The 19,004-nt window shown below is 38.6% G+C and overlaps 1 protein-coding gene across 1 annotated transcript in view; it reads left to right on the top strand.

The window, feature by feature from the left end:
• The window catches only part of CSMD3 (CUB and Sushi multiple domains 3), a 2,093,798-nt gene that overhangs the window by 1,023,109 nt on the left and 1,051,685 nt on the right, over window positions 1-19,004 (top strand). The window contains exons 9-10 of the mRNA XM_069731799.1: window positions 14,266-14,353; window positions 17,491-17,615. Of these exons, the coding sequence (XP_069587900.1) occupies window positions 14,266-14,353; window positions 17,491-17,615 (213 nt within the window). The remainder of the gene's footprint in view (window positions 1-14,265; window positions 14,354-17,490; window positions 17,616-19,004) is intronic.

Below are 19,004 nucleotides of genomic sequence, written 5' to 3'. Positions count from 1 at the left end.
TGGCCATGAAGTGGGCATTCGAGGAGTGGCGTCATTGGCTTGAAGGAGCTAAGCATCGCGTGGTGGTCTTGACTGATCATAAGAACTTGACTTATCTCGAGTCTGCCAAGTGGTTGAATCCCAGACAGGCTCGTTGGTCGCTGTTTTTTGCCCGTTTTGACTTTGTGATTTCGTACCTTCCGGGCTCTAAAAATGTGAAGGCGGATGCTCTGTCTAGGAGTTTTGTGCCCGACTCTCCGGGTTTATCTGAGCCGGCGGGTATCCTCAAGGAGGGAGTAATTGTGTCTGCCATCTCCCCTGATTTGCGGCGGGTGCTGCAAAAATTTCAGGCTAATAAACCTGATCGTTGCCCAGCGGAGAAACTGTTTGTCCCTGATAGGTGGACGAATAAAGTTATCTCTGAGGTTCATTGTTCGGTGTTGGCTGGTCATCCTGAAATCTTTGGTACCAGAGAGTTAGTGGCTAGATCCTTTTGGTGGCCATCTCTGTCGCGGGATGTGCTTTCTTTTGTGCAGTCCTGTGGGATTTGTGCTCGGGCTAAGCCCTGCTGTTCTCGTGCCAGTGGGTTGCTTTTGCCCTTGCCGGTCCCGAAGAGGCCTTGGACACATATCTCTATGGATTTTATTTCAGATCTTCCCGTCTCTCAAAAGATGTCAGTCATTTGGGTGGTCTGTGATCGCTTCTCTAAGATGGTCCATTTGGTACCCTTGTCTAAATTACCTTCCTCCTCTGATTTGGTGCCATTGTTCTTCCAGCATGTGGTTCGTTTACATGGCATTCCAGAGAATATCGTTTCTGACAGAGGTTCCCAGTTTGTTTCGAGGTTTTGGCGAGCCTTTTGTGGTAGGATGGGCATTGACTTGTCTTTTTCCTCGGCTTTCCATCCTCAGACTAATGGCCAGACCGAACGAACCAATCAGACCTTGGAAACATATCTGAGATGCTTTGTTTCTGCTGATCAGGATGACTGGGTGTCCTTTTTGCCTTTGGCTGAGTTCGCCCTTAATATTCGGGCCAGCTCGGCTACCTTGGTTTCGCCGTTTTTCTGCAACTCTGGGTTCCATCCTCGTTTCTCTTCAGGGCAGGTTGAGTCTTCGGACTGTCCTGGTGTGGATACTGTGGTGGACAGGTTGCAGCAGATTTGGACTCATGTAGTGGACAATTTGACCTTGTCCCAGGAGAAGGCTCAACGTTTCGCTAATCGCAGACGCTGTGTGGGTCCCCGACTTCGTGTTGGGGATTTGGTTTGGTTATCTTCTTGCCATATTCCTATGAAGGTTTCCTCTCCTCTGTCTTTTCATCTGACCCTTCCTGATTCTTTTTCCATACATAACGTATTCAATAGGTCATTGTTGCGGAGATACGTGGCACCTATGGTTCCATCTGTTGATCCTCCTGCCCCGGTTTTGGTGGAGGGGGAGTTGGAGTATATTGTGGAGAAGATTTTGGATTCTCGTCTTTCAAGACAGAAACTCCAGTATCTGGTTAAGTGGAAGGGTTATGCTCAGGAAGATAATTCCTGGGTCTTTGCCTCTGATGTCCATGCTCCCGATCTTGTTCGTGCCTTTCATGTGGCTCATCCTGGTCGTCCTGGGGGCTCTGGTGAGGGTTCAGTGACCCCTCCTCAAGGGGGGGTACTGTTGTGAATTCTGTGGCAGAGCTCCCTCCTGTGGTCACAAGTGGTACTTCGGCTGATTCTCTCTGTGAGCTTCCGTTGGTGGAGGAGAGTGGTACTGCGGCTTCTGAGTTTCCTTCCCCAGGTGATGTGGTGAAGTCGTTAGGTGCTGCTCTATTTAACTCCACCTGGTGCTTTGATCCTGGCCTCCAGTCAATGTTCTAGTATTGGACCTGTTTCCTCCTGGATCGTTCCTGTGGCCTGCTGCTCTGCATAGCTAAGTTCTGCTTTGCTATTTTGTTTACTGTTTTTTTTCTGTCCAGCTTGTCTATTTGTTTTTTCCTGCTTGCTGGAAGCTCTGGGACGCAGAGGGTGTACCTCCGTGCCGTTAGTTCGGTACGGAGGTTCTTTTTGCCCCCTTTGCGTGGTTTTTGTAGGGTTTTGTGTTGACCGCAAAGTTACCTTTCCTATCCTCGCTCTGTTCAGAAAGTCGGGCCTCACTTTGCTAAATCTATTTAATCTCTACGTTTGTCTTTTCCTCTTAACTCACAGTCATTATATGTGGGGGCTGCCTTTTCCTTTGGGGCATTTCTCTGAGGCAAGGTAGGCTTATTTTCTATCTTCAGGCTAGCTAGTTTCTCAGGCTGTGCCGAGTTGCATAGGGAGCGTTAGGCGCAATCCACGGCTGCCTCTAGTGTGGTTGGAGAGGATTAGGGATTGCGGTCAGCAGAGTTCCCACGTCTCAGAGCTCGTTCTATGTTTTTGGATTATTGTCAGGTCACTGTATGTGCTCTGACCTCTATGTCCATTGTGGTACTGAATTACCTTATCATAACATAAATCCTAGACATTTTAGCTTGACTTTGACTACAATGCATTCTGAAAAAACTTTTTGCTGCCAAAATTTTAGAAGTTTATGCACATCCTAATGACACCTAACAATGCATCATAATACTTCATTCTATCAGTACGCCAAAAGAACACAGAGTAGCACAAATGAGACATTTATTGATGACTGTCTTGGGTTCTTCTTTCCCAGAAATGCTTAGAATTGTCTGGAATTCTCATCTTGGCATATTTTGACCACTTTTAAATCTTTTTAATAACTTTCACTTACAACCACAATCAAACTTGATAATGATTGAATGCGTTTTCTGTGCTGTCAATCATATATACTAATCCTGTACTCCTTACTGTGGTATTATTATTATTATTATTATTATTATTATTAATTATTTTTATAGCACTATTTATTCCATGGCGCTTTACATGTGAACTGGGCAAATATACAGAAGTACAATAAACATGAGTAAAACAAGGCACACACAAGTACAGAAGGAGGGAGGACCCTGCCCGCGAGGGCTCACAGTCTACAGGGGGGAAGGGTGAGGATACACTAGGAGAGGTATTAAGATACATATCGTAAAGGAGTTGTCCAAAATGATATATTACATTTTTCTTATCATTCTAAACATAACAGATTTTTTAACGGAAACTTTCAAAAATTATCCAGGTTCTATTGTGTGCATAAAATTGATACATTGTCCTAGTTACAGTTCTAATTACATTGTTGGGATGTGCAGGAGATACCTGAAGGACACGTACTTCGATTCTGCAGTTTCCATAATTCCATAACTTTTCCTTCCGGTATTGCAATGTCACTGTTGAGAAGTGTATTTGTGTATGGATATGATCACTTAACTAGACTAGCTGTTGCGCCTTTTTTTTACTTTACTCACTTAGATAGCGTATGCATATAGAAGTTTATTTGCATAACTTTACTTGTTCTTTTCATATTTTCTATTTAATCTCTGATGCCTTTTGTTCATATTAATGCTATTTAATTATTAATGTTTAGCACTATTTGGAGCTTTATATTTATTTAAGCAAAAACATTACTTTTTTATGTAAATGTCTCATGAATTTTTAATAAGTCAATATTATCAACTGAAGTTAGCTCATTGAAATATTTATTTTATGTTTGTTTCATGGTTGATTTAAAGGTTTATGGCAGTTTTAGAAAATGTTTGGCTTGTCATAATGGTATGTCAAAAGTTTTGGTGCTGAGACCCTAATCGATCGCTAAATCAAAGGAGTAAAAGCTTTCAGCCTAGCCATGATCTCCTACACGACAGAATATGGGCTCATAAACTTTCTGGTTTTTTTATTTTTTATATTGTATAGTGTAGTCTATGGAAGTTACAACCTGCCTTAGATAAACTTAGTGTTTGATATCCATTTGGCAGAAGAGTTCACTGATTAAGAACTATGGTCCATTTAATGATTATTCAGACACAGTGACTTTTTCTATAAGCGGGTGTACCTGGCACTATAAGGGTGTAGCCTATCCATTTTGCTGCCTGGTGGGGTGTAAATAACATACTATATTAAAACAACAATCTATAACATTCAATGAAGAAAAACAAAGAAACACAGTGATCACTTCATATATATAAAAACAAGTACAGTTTATTAATGACAATCAATAATTAAAACAAAAACTAATAGATAAACACAAAGAAAGAAACATCAAAAGTCACCCAGGGGATGATCAGAAAAAATTGAGTTAGCACAGTTCAGAGAAATAGTTTGTGAGAAATATATAACCCAGATTAACCGGGTATATCACATGGGATTACCCATTGGCACTTGCTGTAATGCTACACCTCCAAGAAAGTCGGACCCATATACTGTATATATAATGCATCCATAGCATGTTAGTCTTCCTATCTCTGCAGAAGCAGTGTGAATTGGGGCCAACTGTAACTACAGCCCATATATTGGGCAACATGGTGGCGCAGTGGTTAGCACTGCAGCCTTGCAGCGCTGGAGTCCTGGGTTCTAATCCCACCCAGGACAACATCTGCAAAGAGTTTGTATGTTCTCTCTGTGTTTGCGTGAGTTTCCTCCGGGTACTCCGGTTTCCTCCCACATTCCAAAGACATACTGATAGGGATTTTAGATTGTGAACCCCATCGGGGACAGCGGTGATAATGTGTGCAAAAACTGTAAAGTGCTGTGGGGAATTTACCCATATTAAAGTGCGAGTTCAGTTCATTGCTCCATGGGTCTGACTTTTTCGGAGGTGTAGCATTACAGCAAGTGCCAATAGGCAATCCCATGTGATAGATCCGGTATATCTGGGTATATATTTGTCACAAATGATTTCCTTACACAGTGATAACCCCATCTTTCTGATCATCCCCTGGGTGGCCGTTAATGTTTTCTTCTTTGTATACACCTCTTATTTTTTGCTTTAGCTATTCTTGATTAATAACATGTACTTGTTTTTGTTTTTTATATATGTATGTGAAGTCAGCACTCCATTTCTTTGTTTTTCTCATATGGTTTGGGAGTTTCTTCTTTCACGGTCCAAATTGGTGCAGCCGGATAAGACAATTTATATCATCTCATTATGCTACTTTTCTATCCGTGCAAAACTTCTGGAATTTTTCTGATAATCCATACCATTCAGTAGAAAAATGTCTTCCTTTTTTCCATCCAGTTAGAGTTTAACTTTTCTACATATATAATTTTAAAAAAATAGATCTCTGATGTGTATAAATTACGTGCCATGGCTGGTGCTAAGTGTAGGTCCCTTGAGTAGGGATGATGATGTAGCCAGTACATTTTTCACAGTAAATGATGAAGTAGGCCACGGTAATAGGTCATGCCTCCTATCACTCCTACATATTTTACTACATTTCTTTTTAGCTCTGTTGTTGACTAAAGTAAGTCAGAGAAGTCATGTGTATTAATGTAGGCTTCTGAGATCAAGATGGCATACCGGTTTGAACTATCATTAATTATGTTGGTCACAACCAGCACCTTCCATCTTCAGAGGCTCATGAAGGGCAAAATTTCACTCCCTTGATAAATACTCTCATAAGTATCTGTCAACAGAGAGATATTAATTATTGTCGCTGGCCTAATAAAGGTCTACTTCATCATAGCCTCAATCGTTACCTGCTACATCTGCAATGTTATCTAGTGCCATAGAGAATATTACGCAGTTGACTGATAGAGATACATGTACCTATTTATCAAGTAGTCTGATAGAAAAAAAATTATACAATAACTCTCTTTGGCACCATCAAACGTCTAACTCTGAAATACACAAAAACCCTTATTCATTTTTGTAATAAAAAGGAATTATTAAAAGTTAAAAAAATTTTCTCTGGCCAATATCTGCAGATGTCGATACTTTCTGTATTGCGTTTCTCAAACAAGTGAATAGAAACGAGTATTATAGGTCATTAGTATTATACTCTAACAATAGTTTCCCTAAGTTGCAGCTATAAAATATTAATAAGTGTGTTCAAATTATTATAATTTCGTTAAACTACCTTTAGAAAATATTTGCATTTCTCCTACTTTGCATATATTTTGATAAATAAAATAAAATTAACTATTTGAAGTCTACAAAACCTAGGATCAAAACAAATGAGCAAATACCCTGCAGTTAGTAAATATGCATAGAAAAACCATTAGTGGTAGTGCATTTAAATAACATAGGCTACTTAGTTAACACTTTTTTATGCAAAAAAGTATAAAAGGCCATTTTACCGCCATAAAATGTAGCCAATCAGTGACAGCTAAGTACCCTATGTTATTCACAGTTTCTATTACTATTTATTTATTTACTTAGTATCTTCTGTCTGCGGTATGTAATCATTGTTTTGATCCTAGGTTTTGTTTCCCCTTTTTAGGCTGTGCATCTTGTCTGTATCGTTCTCCATGGGTAGATGCGAAACAGTCAGGTATCACAAATATCAACAAAGCTGTCTGACACTATCAAACAAAAAAAGATAAGTGTGAATAGATGCAAGCTAGGAGAGCCTACTCTATATAACCAAACAAATTAAAGTTAAATGCTATAATATATAGACATTGAAGATATGAAATTGGAACTGCATTACTGCTGTAGGAAACATGCCAGATAATGAAGGTACTTAGAGCATAAATTGGCTAATATACAGTTAGGTCCATATATATTTGGACAGAGACAACATTTTTCTAATTTTGGTTATAGACATTACCACAATGAATTTTAAACAAAACAATTCAGATGGAGTTGAAGTTCAGATTTTCAGCTTTCATTTGAGGGTATCCACATTAAAATTGGATGAAGGGTTTAGGAGTTTCAGCTCCTTAACATGTGCCACCCTGTTTTAAAAAGGGACCAAAAGTAATTGGACAGATTAAATAATTTTAAATAAAATGTTCATTTCTAGTACTTGGTTGAAAACCCTTTCCTGGCAATGACTGCCTGAAGTCTTGAACTCATGGACATCACCAGACGCTGTGTTTCCTCCTTATTAATGCTCTGCCAGGCCTTCACTGCCGTGGTTTTCAGTTGCTGTTTGTTTGTGGGCCTTTCTGTCTGAAGTTTAGTCTTTAACAAGTGAAATGCATGCTCAATTGGGTTGAGATAAGTTGGCTAACTTGGCCATTCAAGAATATTCCACTTCTTTGCTTTAATAAACTCCTGGGTTGCCTTGGCTTTATGTTTTGGGTCATTGCCCATCTGTAGTATGAAACGACGACCAATCAGTTTGGCTGCACTTGGCTGGATCTGAGCACATAGTATGGCTCTGAATACCTCAGAATTCATTCGGCTGCTTCTGTCCTGTGTCACATCATCAATAAACACTAGTGACCCAGTGCCACTGGCAACCATGCATGCCCAAGCCATCACACTGCCTCCGCCGTGTTTTACAGATGATGTGGTATGCTTTGGATGATGAGCTGTACCATGCCTTAGCCATACTTTTCTCTTTCCATCATTCTGGTAGAGGTTGATCTTGGTTTCATCTGTCCAAAGAATGTTCTTCCAGAACTGTGCTGGCTTTTTTAGATTTTTTTTAAGAAAGTCCAGTCTAGCCTTTTTATTCTTGATGCTTATGAGTGGCTGCACCGTGCAGTAAACCCTCTGTATTTACTTTCATGCAGTCTTCTCCTTATGGTAGATTTGGATATTGATACGCCTACCTCCTGGAGAGTGTTGTTCACTTGGTTGGCTGTTGTGAATGGGTTTCTCTTCACCATGGAGATTATTCTGTGATCATCCGCCACTGTTGTCTTCCGTGGGCGCCAAGGTCTTTTTGCATTGGTGAGTTCACCAGTGCTTTCTTTCTTTCTCAGGATGTACCAAATTGTAGATTTTGCCACTCCTAATATTGTAGCAATTTCTTGGATGGGCTTTTTCTGTTTTCGCAGCTTAAGGATGGCATGTGTCACCTGCATGGAGAGCTCCTTTGACCGCATGTTTACTTCATAGCAAAACCTTTCAAATGCAAGCACCACACCTCAAATTAACTCCAGGCCTTTTATCTGCTTAATTAAGAATGACATAACGAACGGATTGCCCACACCTGTCCATGAAATAGCCTTAGAGTCAATTGTCCAATTACTTTTGGTCCCTTTAAAAACAGGGTGACACATGTTAAGGAGCTGAAACTCCTAAACCCTTCATCCAATTTTAATGTGGATACCCTGAAATGAAAGCTGAAAGTCTGAACTTCAACTGCATCTGAATTGTTTTGTTTAAAATTCATTGTGGTAATGTCTATAACCAAAATTAGAAAAATGTTGTCTCTGTCCAAATATATATGGACCTAACTGTATGTGAGCCCAACAGCCAGTGACAAGGCGCACCACTTTGTCGGGACCCTGACGTAACATGATGCCTCTCCAGGGCAAAAAGCCTACAATTATATAAACAGGTAGGATCAAGCTTTATTTAAAAAAGTCTTAGGCTGATGGGAGGAGTACTCAGTCACAACGTATGCTACAAATATCAAAAAACTAACAGCACTTCTAAAGAGAAAAAGACAAGTGGGAAGACAAGAGACCAAGCTAAGAGAGCCACAGTACATAATAACAAATTAAAACTATAAAATGCTATAATATGTAAACAATGAATAAATGAAATTGGAACTGCAGTTCCAATTTCATATATTCAGTGTTTACATATTATAGCATTTCAGAGTGCACCTTTAACCCCTTCCTGACATGCGCTGTACTAGTACTGCTCTGAGGGAACTGAGTTGCTGCAAACTGCAGTACTAGTATGGCGGCACGATCGCACGGCCTCACAGTGAGCACCGCGGCAATCGCGTGCGGGTGTCAGCTGTATATGACAGCTGACACCCCGAAGCAATGCCCACGATCGATGCAAGCACCGATCGTGGGCATTTAACCCCTCTGATGCCGCTGTCAGTAGTGACAGCGACATAGTGGGGCATGGCGCAGGGATGGGGGCTCCCTGCACTCTTGCACCGGAACAACGTGATGCAATTGCATTGTTCCGGTGTTCTGGAAGGAGTCCCCAGATCCAAGATGGCTGCGGGGCTCCTTCTGGGTCCTGAATTGAGGTGGTTAGCCGACGCCCACTCAGAGCAGGTGCCGGAAAGCCTCCTGCACTGCCTGTCAGATCGCTGATCTGACACAGTGCTATGCAAAGTGTCAGATCAGCAATCTGATAAAATATAGTGATGTCCCACCCTGATACAATGTTAGAAAGTGAAAAAAACAGAATGTATAAAAAAAATCCACAAATAAAGAAAAAAAATATTTCCCAATAAATCCATTTATTTATGTAAATAATAAAAAAAACAATAAAAGTACACATATTTGGTATCACTGCGTCCGTAACGACCTGCTCTTTAAAACTATCCCACCAGTTAACCCCTTCAGTGAACAACACAAAAAAATAAATAAAAAATGAGGCAAAAAGCAACGCTTTATTATCATATTGGTGAACAAAAAGTGGAATAACATGCAATCAAAAAGTCGGATATAAATAAACATGGTACCACTGGAAACATCATCTTGTCCCGCAAAAAAAAGCCACTAAACAGCATCATCAGCAGAAAAATAAAAAAGTTATAGCTCTCAGAATAAAGCGATGCAAAAACAATTATTTTTTATATAAAATCGTTTTTATTGTGTAAAAGCGCCAAAACATAAAAAAAATAAATGAGATATCACTGTAATCATACCGACCTGAAGAATAAAGCTGCTTTATCAATTTTACCACACGTGGAACGGTATAAACGCCCTCCCCTAAAGGAAATTCAGGAATTGCTGGCTTTTGTTTATTCTGCCTCCCAAAAATCAGAATAAAAAGCAATCAAAAAAGTTCATGTGCCTGAAAATGATATAAATAAAAACGTCAACTCGTCCTGCAAAAAACAAGACCTTTCATGACTCTGTTGGCCAAAATATTGATAAATTATAGCTCTCAAAATGTGGTGATGCAAAAACTATTTTTTGCAATAAAAAGCATCTTTTAGTGTGACAGCTGCCAATCATAAAAATCTGCCAAAAAAGGTATAAAATTAAACCAAACCCTCCTTCATCACCCCCGTATTTAGGAAAAAATAATAACATTTAAGGGTTAGGGATAGGGCTAGGTTGGAGTTAGGGTTGGGCTAAAGTTAGGGTTGGTGCTAAAATCAGGGTTAGGGTTGGGGCTAAAGTTAGGGTTTGGATTACATTTACAGTTGGGATTACAGTTGAGATTAAGGTTAGGAGTGTGGTTAGGGCTGTGGTTGGGATTAGGGTTAGGGGTGTGTTTGGGTTCGGGTTTCAGTTAGAATTGGGGGGTTTCCACTGTTTAGGCACATTAGCGGCTCTCCAAACACGACATGGCGTCCGACCTCAATTCCAGCCAATTCTGCGTTGAAAAACTAAAACAGTGCTCCTTCCCTTCCGAGCTCTCCCGTGCGCCCAAACAGAGGTTTACCCCCACATTTGGAGTATCAGCGTACTCAGGACAAATTGGACAACAAATTTTGGTGTCCAATTTCTCCTGTTACCATTGGGAAAATACAAAACCGGGGGCTAAAAAATAATTTTTGTGGAAAAAAAAGATTTTTTATTTTCACGGCTCTGCGCTATAAACTGTAGTTAAACACTTGGGGGTTCAAAGTTCTCACAACACATCTAGATAAGTTCCTTGGGGGTCCAGTTTCCAATATGGGGTCACTTCTGGGGGGTTTCTACTGTTTAGGTACATCAGGGGCTATGCAAATGCAACGTGATGCCTGCAGACCAATCCATCTAAGTCTGCATTCCAAACAGCGCTCCTTCCCTTCCGAGCTCTGCTGTGCGCCCAAACAGTGGTTCCCCCCACATATCGGGTATCAGTGTACTCAGGACAAATTGGACAACAACTTTTGCTGTCCAATTTCTCCTCTTACCCTTGGGAAAAAATTGGGGGCTAAAAGATCATTTTGTGGAAAGAAAAAATGATTTTTTAATTTTCATTGTTCTACATTCTAAAACTTTAGTGAAACAACTGGGGGTTAAGTTCCTTAGGGAGTCTACCTTCCAAAATGGTGTCACTTGTTGGGGATTTCCACTGTTTAGGCACATCAGGGGCTCTCCAAATGCAACATGGGTTCCGATCTCAATTCTAGCCAATTTTGCATTGAAAAGTCAATCGGCGCTCCTTCCCTTCCGAGCTTTGCCATGCACTCAAACAGTGCTTTACCCCCATATATGGGGTATCAGCATACTAAGAACGAATTGATCAACAACTTTTGGGGTCCAATTTGTCCTGTTACCCTTGGGAAAATAAAATATTTGGGGCGAAAAGATCATTTATGTGAAAAAAATATGATTTTTTTATGGCTCTACATTATAAACTTCTGTGAAGCACTTGGAGGTTCAAAATGCTCACCACACATCTAGATTAGTTCCTTAGGGAGTCTACCTTCCAAAATGGTGTCACTTGTTGGGGATTTCCACTGTTTAGGCACATCAGGGGCTCTTCAAATGCGACATGTTGTCCAATCTCAATTCCAACAAATTATGCATTGAAAAGTCAAATGGCGCTCCTTCCCTTCCGAGCTCTGCCATGTGCCCAAACAATGGTTTACCCCAACATATGGGGTATCAGCGTACTCAGGACAAATTGTACAATGACTATTGTGGTCCAATTTCTCCTGTTACCCTTGGGAAAATAAAACAAATTGGATCTGAAATAAAATTTTTGTGAAAAAAGTTAAATGTTCAACTTTTTTTTAAACATTCCAAAAATTCCTGTGAAGCACCTGAAGGGTTAATAAACATTTTGAATGTGGTTTTGAGTACCTTGAGGGGTGAAGTTTTTAGAATGGTGTCTCTTTTGGGCATTTTCTGTCATTTAGACCCCTCAAAGTCACTTCAAGTGTGAGGTGGTCCCTAAAAAAATGGTTTTGCAAATTTTGTTGTAAAAATGAGAAATCGCTGGTCAATTTTTAACCCTTATAACTTCCTAACAAAAAATTATGTTTCCAAAATTGTGGTAATGTAAAGAAGGCATGTGGGTAATGTTATTTATTAACTATTTTGTATGATATGACTCTCTAATTTAAGGGCATAAAAGCTAAAAGTTTAAAAATTGCAAAATTTTCAAAATTTTTGCCAAATTTTCATTTTTTTTCACAAATAAATGCAATTTAAATCGAAGAAATTTTACCACTATCATAAGGTACAATATGTCTTGAGAAAACAGTCTCAGAATCACCAGGATCCGTTGAAGCGTTTCAGAGTTATGACCTCATAAAGTGACAGTGGTCAGAATTGAAAAAAATGGCCTGGTCAGGAAGTTGAAAACAGGCTAGTTGACATAGCTTTCTAATTTTACAACTGTCAAATCTAAGTTTTTACCACCTTTTTGTTGGATTAATTCATATTCAAAATGTGCGTTACACTTTTTGTGGATTTTTTTGTTAATTGTTTTACACGAATATACAACCCTTTTCAGATAAGCCATGCATATCTTCATCAAAGTCCTTAACTCTTTAGTCAAGCAAGTCATAAAAAGTGTTTGGACGACATCATAAATATGGTGCTAGGCAATAAAGACATTTTTAGGTGCAAATTATGCAAAACAATTTGTTACATTTAGCTTGATAAATATGACCCAATGTCCAAAAATCAGTGTTTCTATTTACTAATGGGTTGTCACTAGGGTTGAGCGAAATGGGTCGAAAATTTTCAAAAGTCGCCGACTTTTGGCAAGGTCGGGTTTCATGAAACCCGACCCGACCCCTGTGTGGGGTTGGCCATGAAGTCGGCGATCTTTTGAATCTAGAATCGGAATTACGATACCGATTCCCGATATGTTTAAGATATCGGGAATTGGTATCGGAATTCAGATTTAAGTGTAAAATAAAGAATTAAAATAAAAAATATCGCTATACTTACCCTCTGACGCGCCCTGGTACTAACCGGAAACCTTCCTTCCTTAGAATCAGCCTTCCAAGACCTTGCGGTGACGTCGCGACTTGTGATTGGTCGCGCGGCCGCCCATGTGACCGCTCGCACGACCAATCACAAGCCGCGACGTCACCGCGACGTCACCGAAGGTCCTGGAAGGGCTGATTCTTAGGAAGGAAGGCTGCCGGAAAGAAGCAGGGCGCGTCCGAGGGTAAGTATATACCTATATACCTTGCCAGTGATTAGATATGAGAAAGAACTTTTTGCCAGTGATGGTGATCAATGAGTGAAATAGGCTGACACGAGAGGTGGTGAGTTCTCCTTCAATGGAAGTCTTCAAACCGAGGCTGAAAAGACATCTGTCTGAGATGGTTTAGTGAATCGTGCATTGAGCAGGGGGTGGACATGATGACCATGGAGGTCCCTTCCAACTCTAACATTCTATGATTTTATGATTACTTATTGTTCACTGAGCAGGCCAGTGGTGGACACAGAAAAGGACCACTGTGCAAGAGCAATATACGGCCAATTTGCAGTCCAATTGCTCATCATAGTGCATAATTTCACCCGCTTTGGAGGTAGAAGTTTCCCCCTTGCTTCTTTGGCACCGTTGTGGCTACTCAATTTACCCCAAAGATTTGTTCACCCTTAGTGTAGGTACGGGAACATAAATCTCAGCACAGGTGGACATTGGTATCTTTATTCTAATGCCCAATGTAAAGTCAACAAGGTGGACTTCAAAAACCATAATAGCATGACATACTAAGAAATGCCAAACCATTCAATATTGAAATACCCCTTTCCAGATTAACTAAATTTTGGTGCTCTGAAAGATTATTTTTTGAAAAGTATTTTTGGAAGAACTTGTTATATGCTACCACTTAGAACATGAGAGAACTATTGTTAGTATGAGTATGTTTGCTATTACCATCACAGGATTGCTCAACGTTAAAATAATAAATAATATTCTTGAAATTAAGCAAATATATTTGTAATGTGTTCCCCCTGAAAAAAAAATTACGTGTATTTTTAAAACATTTTTCTTAAAGTACAATTGTGCTGCATCCCAAATATGATTGTGGTGTTGATTATAACAGGCGTTGAATAATTTGATAATGTGTCATGATTATAATTTGCTATTTGCTTACATGGTATTATTATAATCAGCATTATATTGTCTATTATTATTATTATTATTTTATTTAAAATCTTGTAAATATTGTATATTCATTTTTTTGCATTCTTATTTTAATTCCTTTGAGTAATTCGCCGGTTTCCAGTGAAATTGATCTATTGTATTAAAATCTTGAAAAATCTATAATGTTCTTTTTATTTCCAGTGTGTTTGTTCAGTATTTTCATAAAATATACTTGTAAGATATATGTATATATGTTTCATCATTAACCATATTTTATTAAACTGTACTTTCTTTCTTACAGTAAATGAGGGAGGTATAAAACAAGCATCAAATTTGTGTCCTGATCCTGGAGAACCAGAAAATGGAAAAAGAATAGGCTCTAATTTTAGGTAAAATATTAAATCTAAAAGAGCATATAGATGGTAATGTTATAAATTTTAGAAGTGTAATAGTCAAGTATCATACAAAACACTAACCAGACATGAAATGGCGATTTGTTCCTTCCATCTTTTATTACTAAACATTTTATTTTTTTGTAGGTGTATTTTGCCAGAAACAAATTGAGCTCAACCAAACTTTCTAATGTACAGAATAATTAACCATTGCTATTGAAATGTACCTACATCTAAGGCTTACCTTAAACTAATGTGATCATTATATATGTATACCTTTTATCTTGTGCATATTCATATATTCCATAGACTAACAATAACCCAGCCATTGTACACCTTATTAGTGAAATGTCTATACAGTGGCTAAATAGAGACAGTGGAAAAAATAAGTATTTGATAAACTGCCAATTTTGCAAATTTTCCCACTGAAAAATAATAGAGAGGTCTGTAATTTGTATTATAGGTACATTTAAACTGTGAGAGACAGAATCTAGAAAAAAAATCCAGAAAATCACATTGTTAGATTTTTACAAAAGGTAATTAATATGTATTTTAATGCAAGAAATACGTATTTGTTACAATAGAAAGCAGAACTTAACATTTGGTATAGAAACCCTTGCTTGCAATTACAGTTTTCAGATGTTTAGTTCTTGACCAAGGTTGCACACACTGCAGCAGGGATTTTGGCCTATTACTCCATATAAATCTTCTACAGATTTTTCACATTTTGGGGCTGTCACATATAAACAGTTTTATACATATAGTTTTAGCTCCCTTCAAAGACTTTCATTTACGAGTGCTATCCACATTCTTCACAGATAACACTCATACACGTGATGATTTACGAGGCCATTCACATATCTGTGATTTTTCCCAGACTGAAAAGTCCATAGAAAATCTCAATAACATGTCCGCTTTTGAACTGAGGATAGGATCAAAATTGACAATGCAAGTCAACAAGACCGCGAAAAAAATTGGATTGCACTGGGATAGCATCCAAATGGAGTCTCCTTTTCACAGGCTGTCAGAATGGAGAAGATGGAGAAACTTTGTTTTAGTTCTCCATGAACACGAAAAAATGGAGATGACACTCTGATCAAACTGTGACCAAAATAATAGGTCTGTTTTCACTTGGATGAAGTTGGAGCAGAACAGGAAAGCCAGCCCATCACCTTTACTGTAATTTGTGCTACAAAAAGTGTACAAATGATGCCAGAAATGTGCACTAGCCCTTGAGTGTAATATTTGTAGCAGAGTTTCACACCAATTGTAAGATATGACAAAACCATTAAAAGGCAAATTTGGTGCATCTTAATTCAGTGCTCTTTTAATTAAGGCTAGCTTAGAAATTGAGGCAGGGGCATAGACTTTTTACAACTTATGGCCTATTTGAAAGTGATTTCATTAACACAGTGCTTTACTTCCATTCATCAACCATAAATTAGCATGTTGCTGTAAACTTAAAACCCTAATTCGCAAACATAAGTTCACCTTCAGATAACCACATTTGAATGTGTGCTTTAAATATAAAGAATAATTTTATTGATTAGTCAAGGTCTGCTGTTTCCACTTTTTGGAAAGAGTCAAGTGCTACATTTAAATCAAATCTCACTTTGAACTACTCAGACAATCATATTTTATTAAAATGACTTCTCGTGTGAGCCGCATATTTATATCAAATCATGCAGTTTAATGAGTAGTGGAAGACTGGATAGATCACGTAATTGAAAGCACCGTTAGAACAGGTTCTTTAACCGTTGATTATGTGCCTGCAATGCATTACTATAGATGAGCAGATACATAATTAAACTAATGATGACTCCAAGCAATGGAAAATCCCAGAACATATATTCCTGTGTACCAGGAGCCATCACCATTTATAAAAACATTTACATCCTTTGCTAGTCCATAGAATAAAAGTTGTCCAGACTCACCAATATCAAAAGAATCGTATGTCAGTCAAAAGTCTATGGGAGACTTCTGGTTCTTCCCCTACAGATGTTCTTGGGGTAAATAAAGACAGTTGGAATTTTAACACCTTATATTGTTTTCAGGAGATAAGATAAGGAGTTTGACAGAGACTTTCACCATCCCATTTAATATACAAATACATGAATGCTCATCCAAGCTGAACGTTGATATGTATGGGACAGAAAGGAAAACTTGCTACTAACCAATGAGAGCTCAGCCGTCATCTATTGCATGTGTATGGCCAGCTTAAGCCATAGAACTGTTGTTTAAAGAGGTTGTCCACTTCTTAATATTGATAACATATTGTTTGGATAGGTCATCAATGTCTGACAGGAAGGGGTGCGACACCCGCCTCACCCGTCAATCAGTTGCTCCCAAAGTTGTTGGCGTCTGGAGTTGCTTTGCTATGCAGCTGCACAGCGCAGCTCTGTCGATGGAATAGTTGCTACAACCTGGTATTACATATCTGAAACATATTGCTTTGAATAGGTGGTGAAAATGCAGTACTTTTCTGTGGCTACTATAGATTTAACAGAACTGCACCATGTAGCTTTGTAACTGAGCAGTTCCGGCAAACACCAGGAACAGCTGATCACCAGGGGCGCCTGCTAATCAGACATTGATAACCTATTCTAAGGATAGGCTATTAATGTTAAAGTAGTGGAAAACTTCTTTAATTCTGAAGTCTATGAAAACTAATGGGCCTCATAAGCAATTAAAAAAGGACAGCTGGACCTATCAATTTATGCTAGATTGTCTGGTCATCTAATTTGTAAAGCAACCTCCTGACTTTCCTCAACACATGAGGGCTTGGTTTGTTAAATTTAGATTGACAAGAAAATATACCACTGCAAGAAAATTCTGTCAGCAGCTCTTTCATAGAGAACAGAGAAGCATTTGGTTGAGCTGATCATTCCGATATACGGGGTAAGCATGGAGATGGCAGGTAAATAAATGATTGTGCAGCCAACAGCAAGCTAATGTGTACAGTACACCCAGTTTTAGAATCAAGCAGTGTATATTTGGTGTCCAATCCGAGCAGATGATTTGTTCCTCAAATGACGGTTATCTACCATATTTTTTAGTTGATCTACATATTTTAGACTTAAGAAAGATATGATATTTAATTCTATAATATCCTGTATTCTTGTGTTTTATTTTAGCCTTGGTGCAACAGTTCTGTTTTCTTGCGATGAAGACTATGTCCTTCAAGGTGAAAAAAAAATCACCTGTCAAAGGATTGCAGACGTGTTTGCAGCTTGGAGTGACCACAGACCAGTGTGTAAAGGTAGGAAGCTGAGGGCATATTGCAAACTAACTTTAAGATGAATATAGCACCTTATTTTCATGTATTATGATTTACAATGAAATATATTGATATTTAATCTGTTTGCATGAATAAGTCATCTTGCCTGAGCTTGCTGCAAAAGCAAACCTATACGTACATATGCTTTAGAGCACCTGGACATTTAGAATGATTTTGTGGGAAAGTGTTGTGAGCATTCTCTGTAACTTTTGTAAAGTTCATTATAACTTAAATGGACAGGTGATAAGCTTAACTTTGCCTTCATTATCAATGTTGTATTGTCAGAGGTGTGGATCCGCAACACCTGTCAAATGCCATAAGCTCAAAAAGGTTGCGTAAAACAGATGTGGTGCTAGGCACTTCACCAGGCTGATTCAAGATGAACCCTTGTCTTTGCCATTTAATTCCTGTAAAGGGATCTAATTTTACAACAAGTTCCACTGGAGTGCTTCCACAGAAGAGTTTCTGGCCAGGAGAGAGGGAAGTCAAGGTAACTGGGTTAGAACCAGGTGGGCAGCAAAGGTACAAAATCAGCAGACAAAGAATGGTCTAGAAACAGGCTGTGGTCAGAACCAAGAGGGCAGGAAAGGTACAAAATCAGCAGAGAATGGTGTAGAAACAGGCTTTGGTCAGAACCAAGTGGCACCAAAGGTACAAAATGATCAGACAGAGAATGGTCAGTAAACGGGTTGTGGTAAAGCAACAGGAATTCAACAAGTGATGCAAGAACAGAAAGCGCCAGATAGAACTAGAGAAAACTTTAACTGACAGAGAAATTCAGAGGTTCAGTGGTTTAATGAAATAGCAACATTACCCAGGGCTCACACAGGAACTAGGAATTAGCCCCATAGTTCCCTGACTATGCAGCACCAGAAGACTCAGGAATTGAACAGGATCGCCATACTGATGTCCCAGGAAGCCAAGTAAAAATAACACAGTAACAATGAGCCCATCTATATAAAGACTACAGTTTATTCAACAGACAAATAATGTTTGTTTATTTTTTGGAGGTGGGAGGGTTCCTGAATATAATACTCAAATTGGTCAAAATATGAATAAAATCATTATTTTATTTTTCTGTTTGATCCACCATCACTTCTCTATATAATCTGGCGTCATTTTACCATGGCACATGCTTTTTTCTGCAGACACTTTTATCAATAGAATACCAAAAATATCTTTGGGGAATATGTAGAGCAACAAAGGAAAATTAATCCTTGGGAATGTTAACAATTTATTTGAACATGATATTTTCTTTTTCCTTTATTTTCATTTTTTGCTTTTGGATAAAAAATACGGCTTACTTTTTCCATGATATTATATAAAACATTTTATCTTCTCAAAATTGACCAATTTATTGACCTCACTCAT

Source organism: Ranitomeya imitator, chromosome 6 (genome assembly GCF_032444005.1).
Source record: "Ranitomeya imitator isolate aRanImi1 chromosome 6, aRanImi1.pri, whole genome shotgun sequence".
In the NCBI taxonomy this organism is placed as follows: Eukaryota; Metazoa; Chordata; class Amphibia; order Anura; family Dendrobatidae; genus Ranitomeya; species Ranitomeya imitator.
This window is presented reverse-complemented; position numbering and strand designations above follow the sequence as displayed.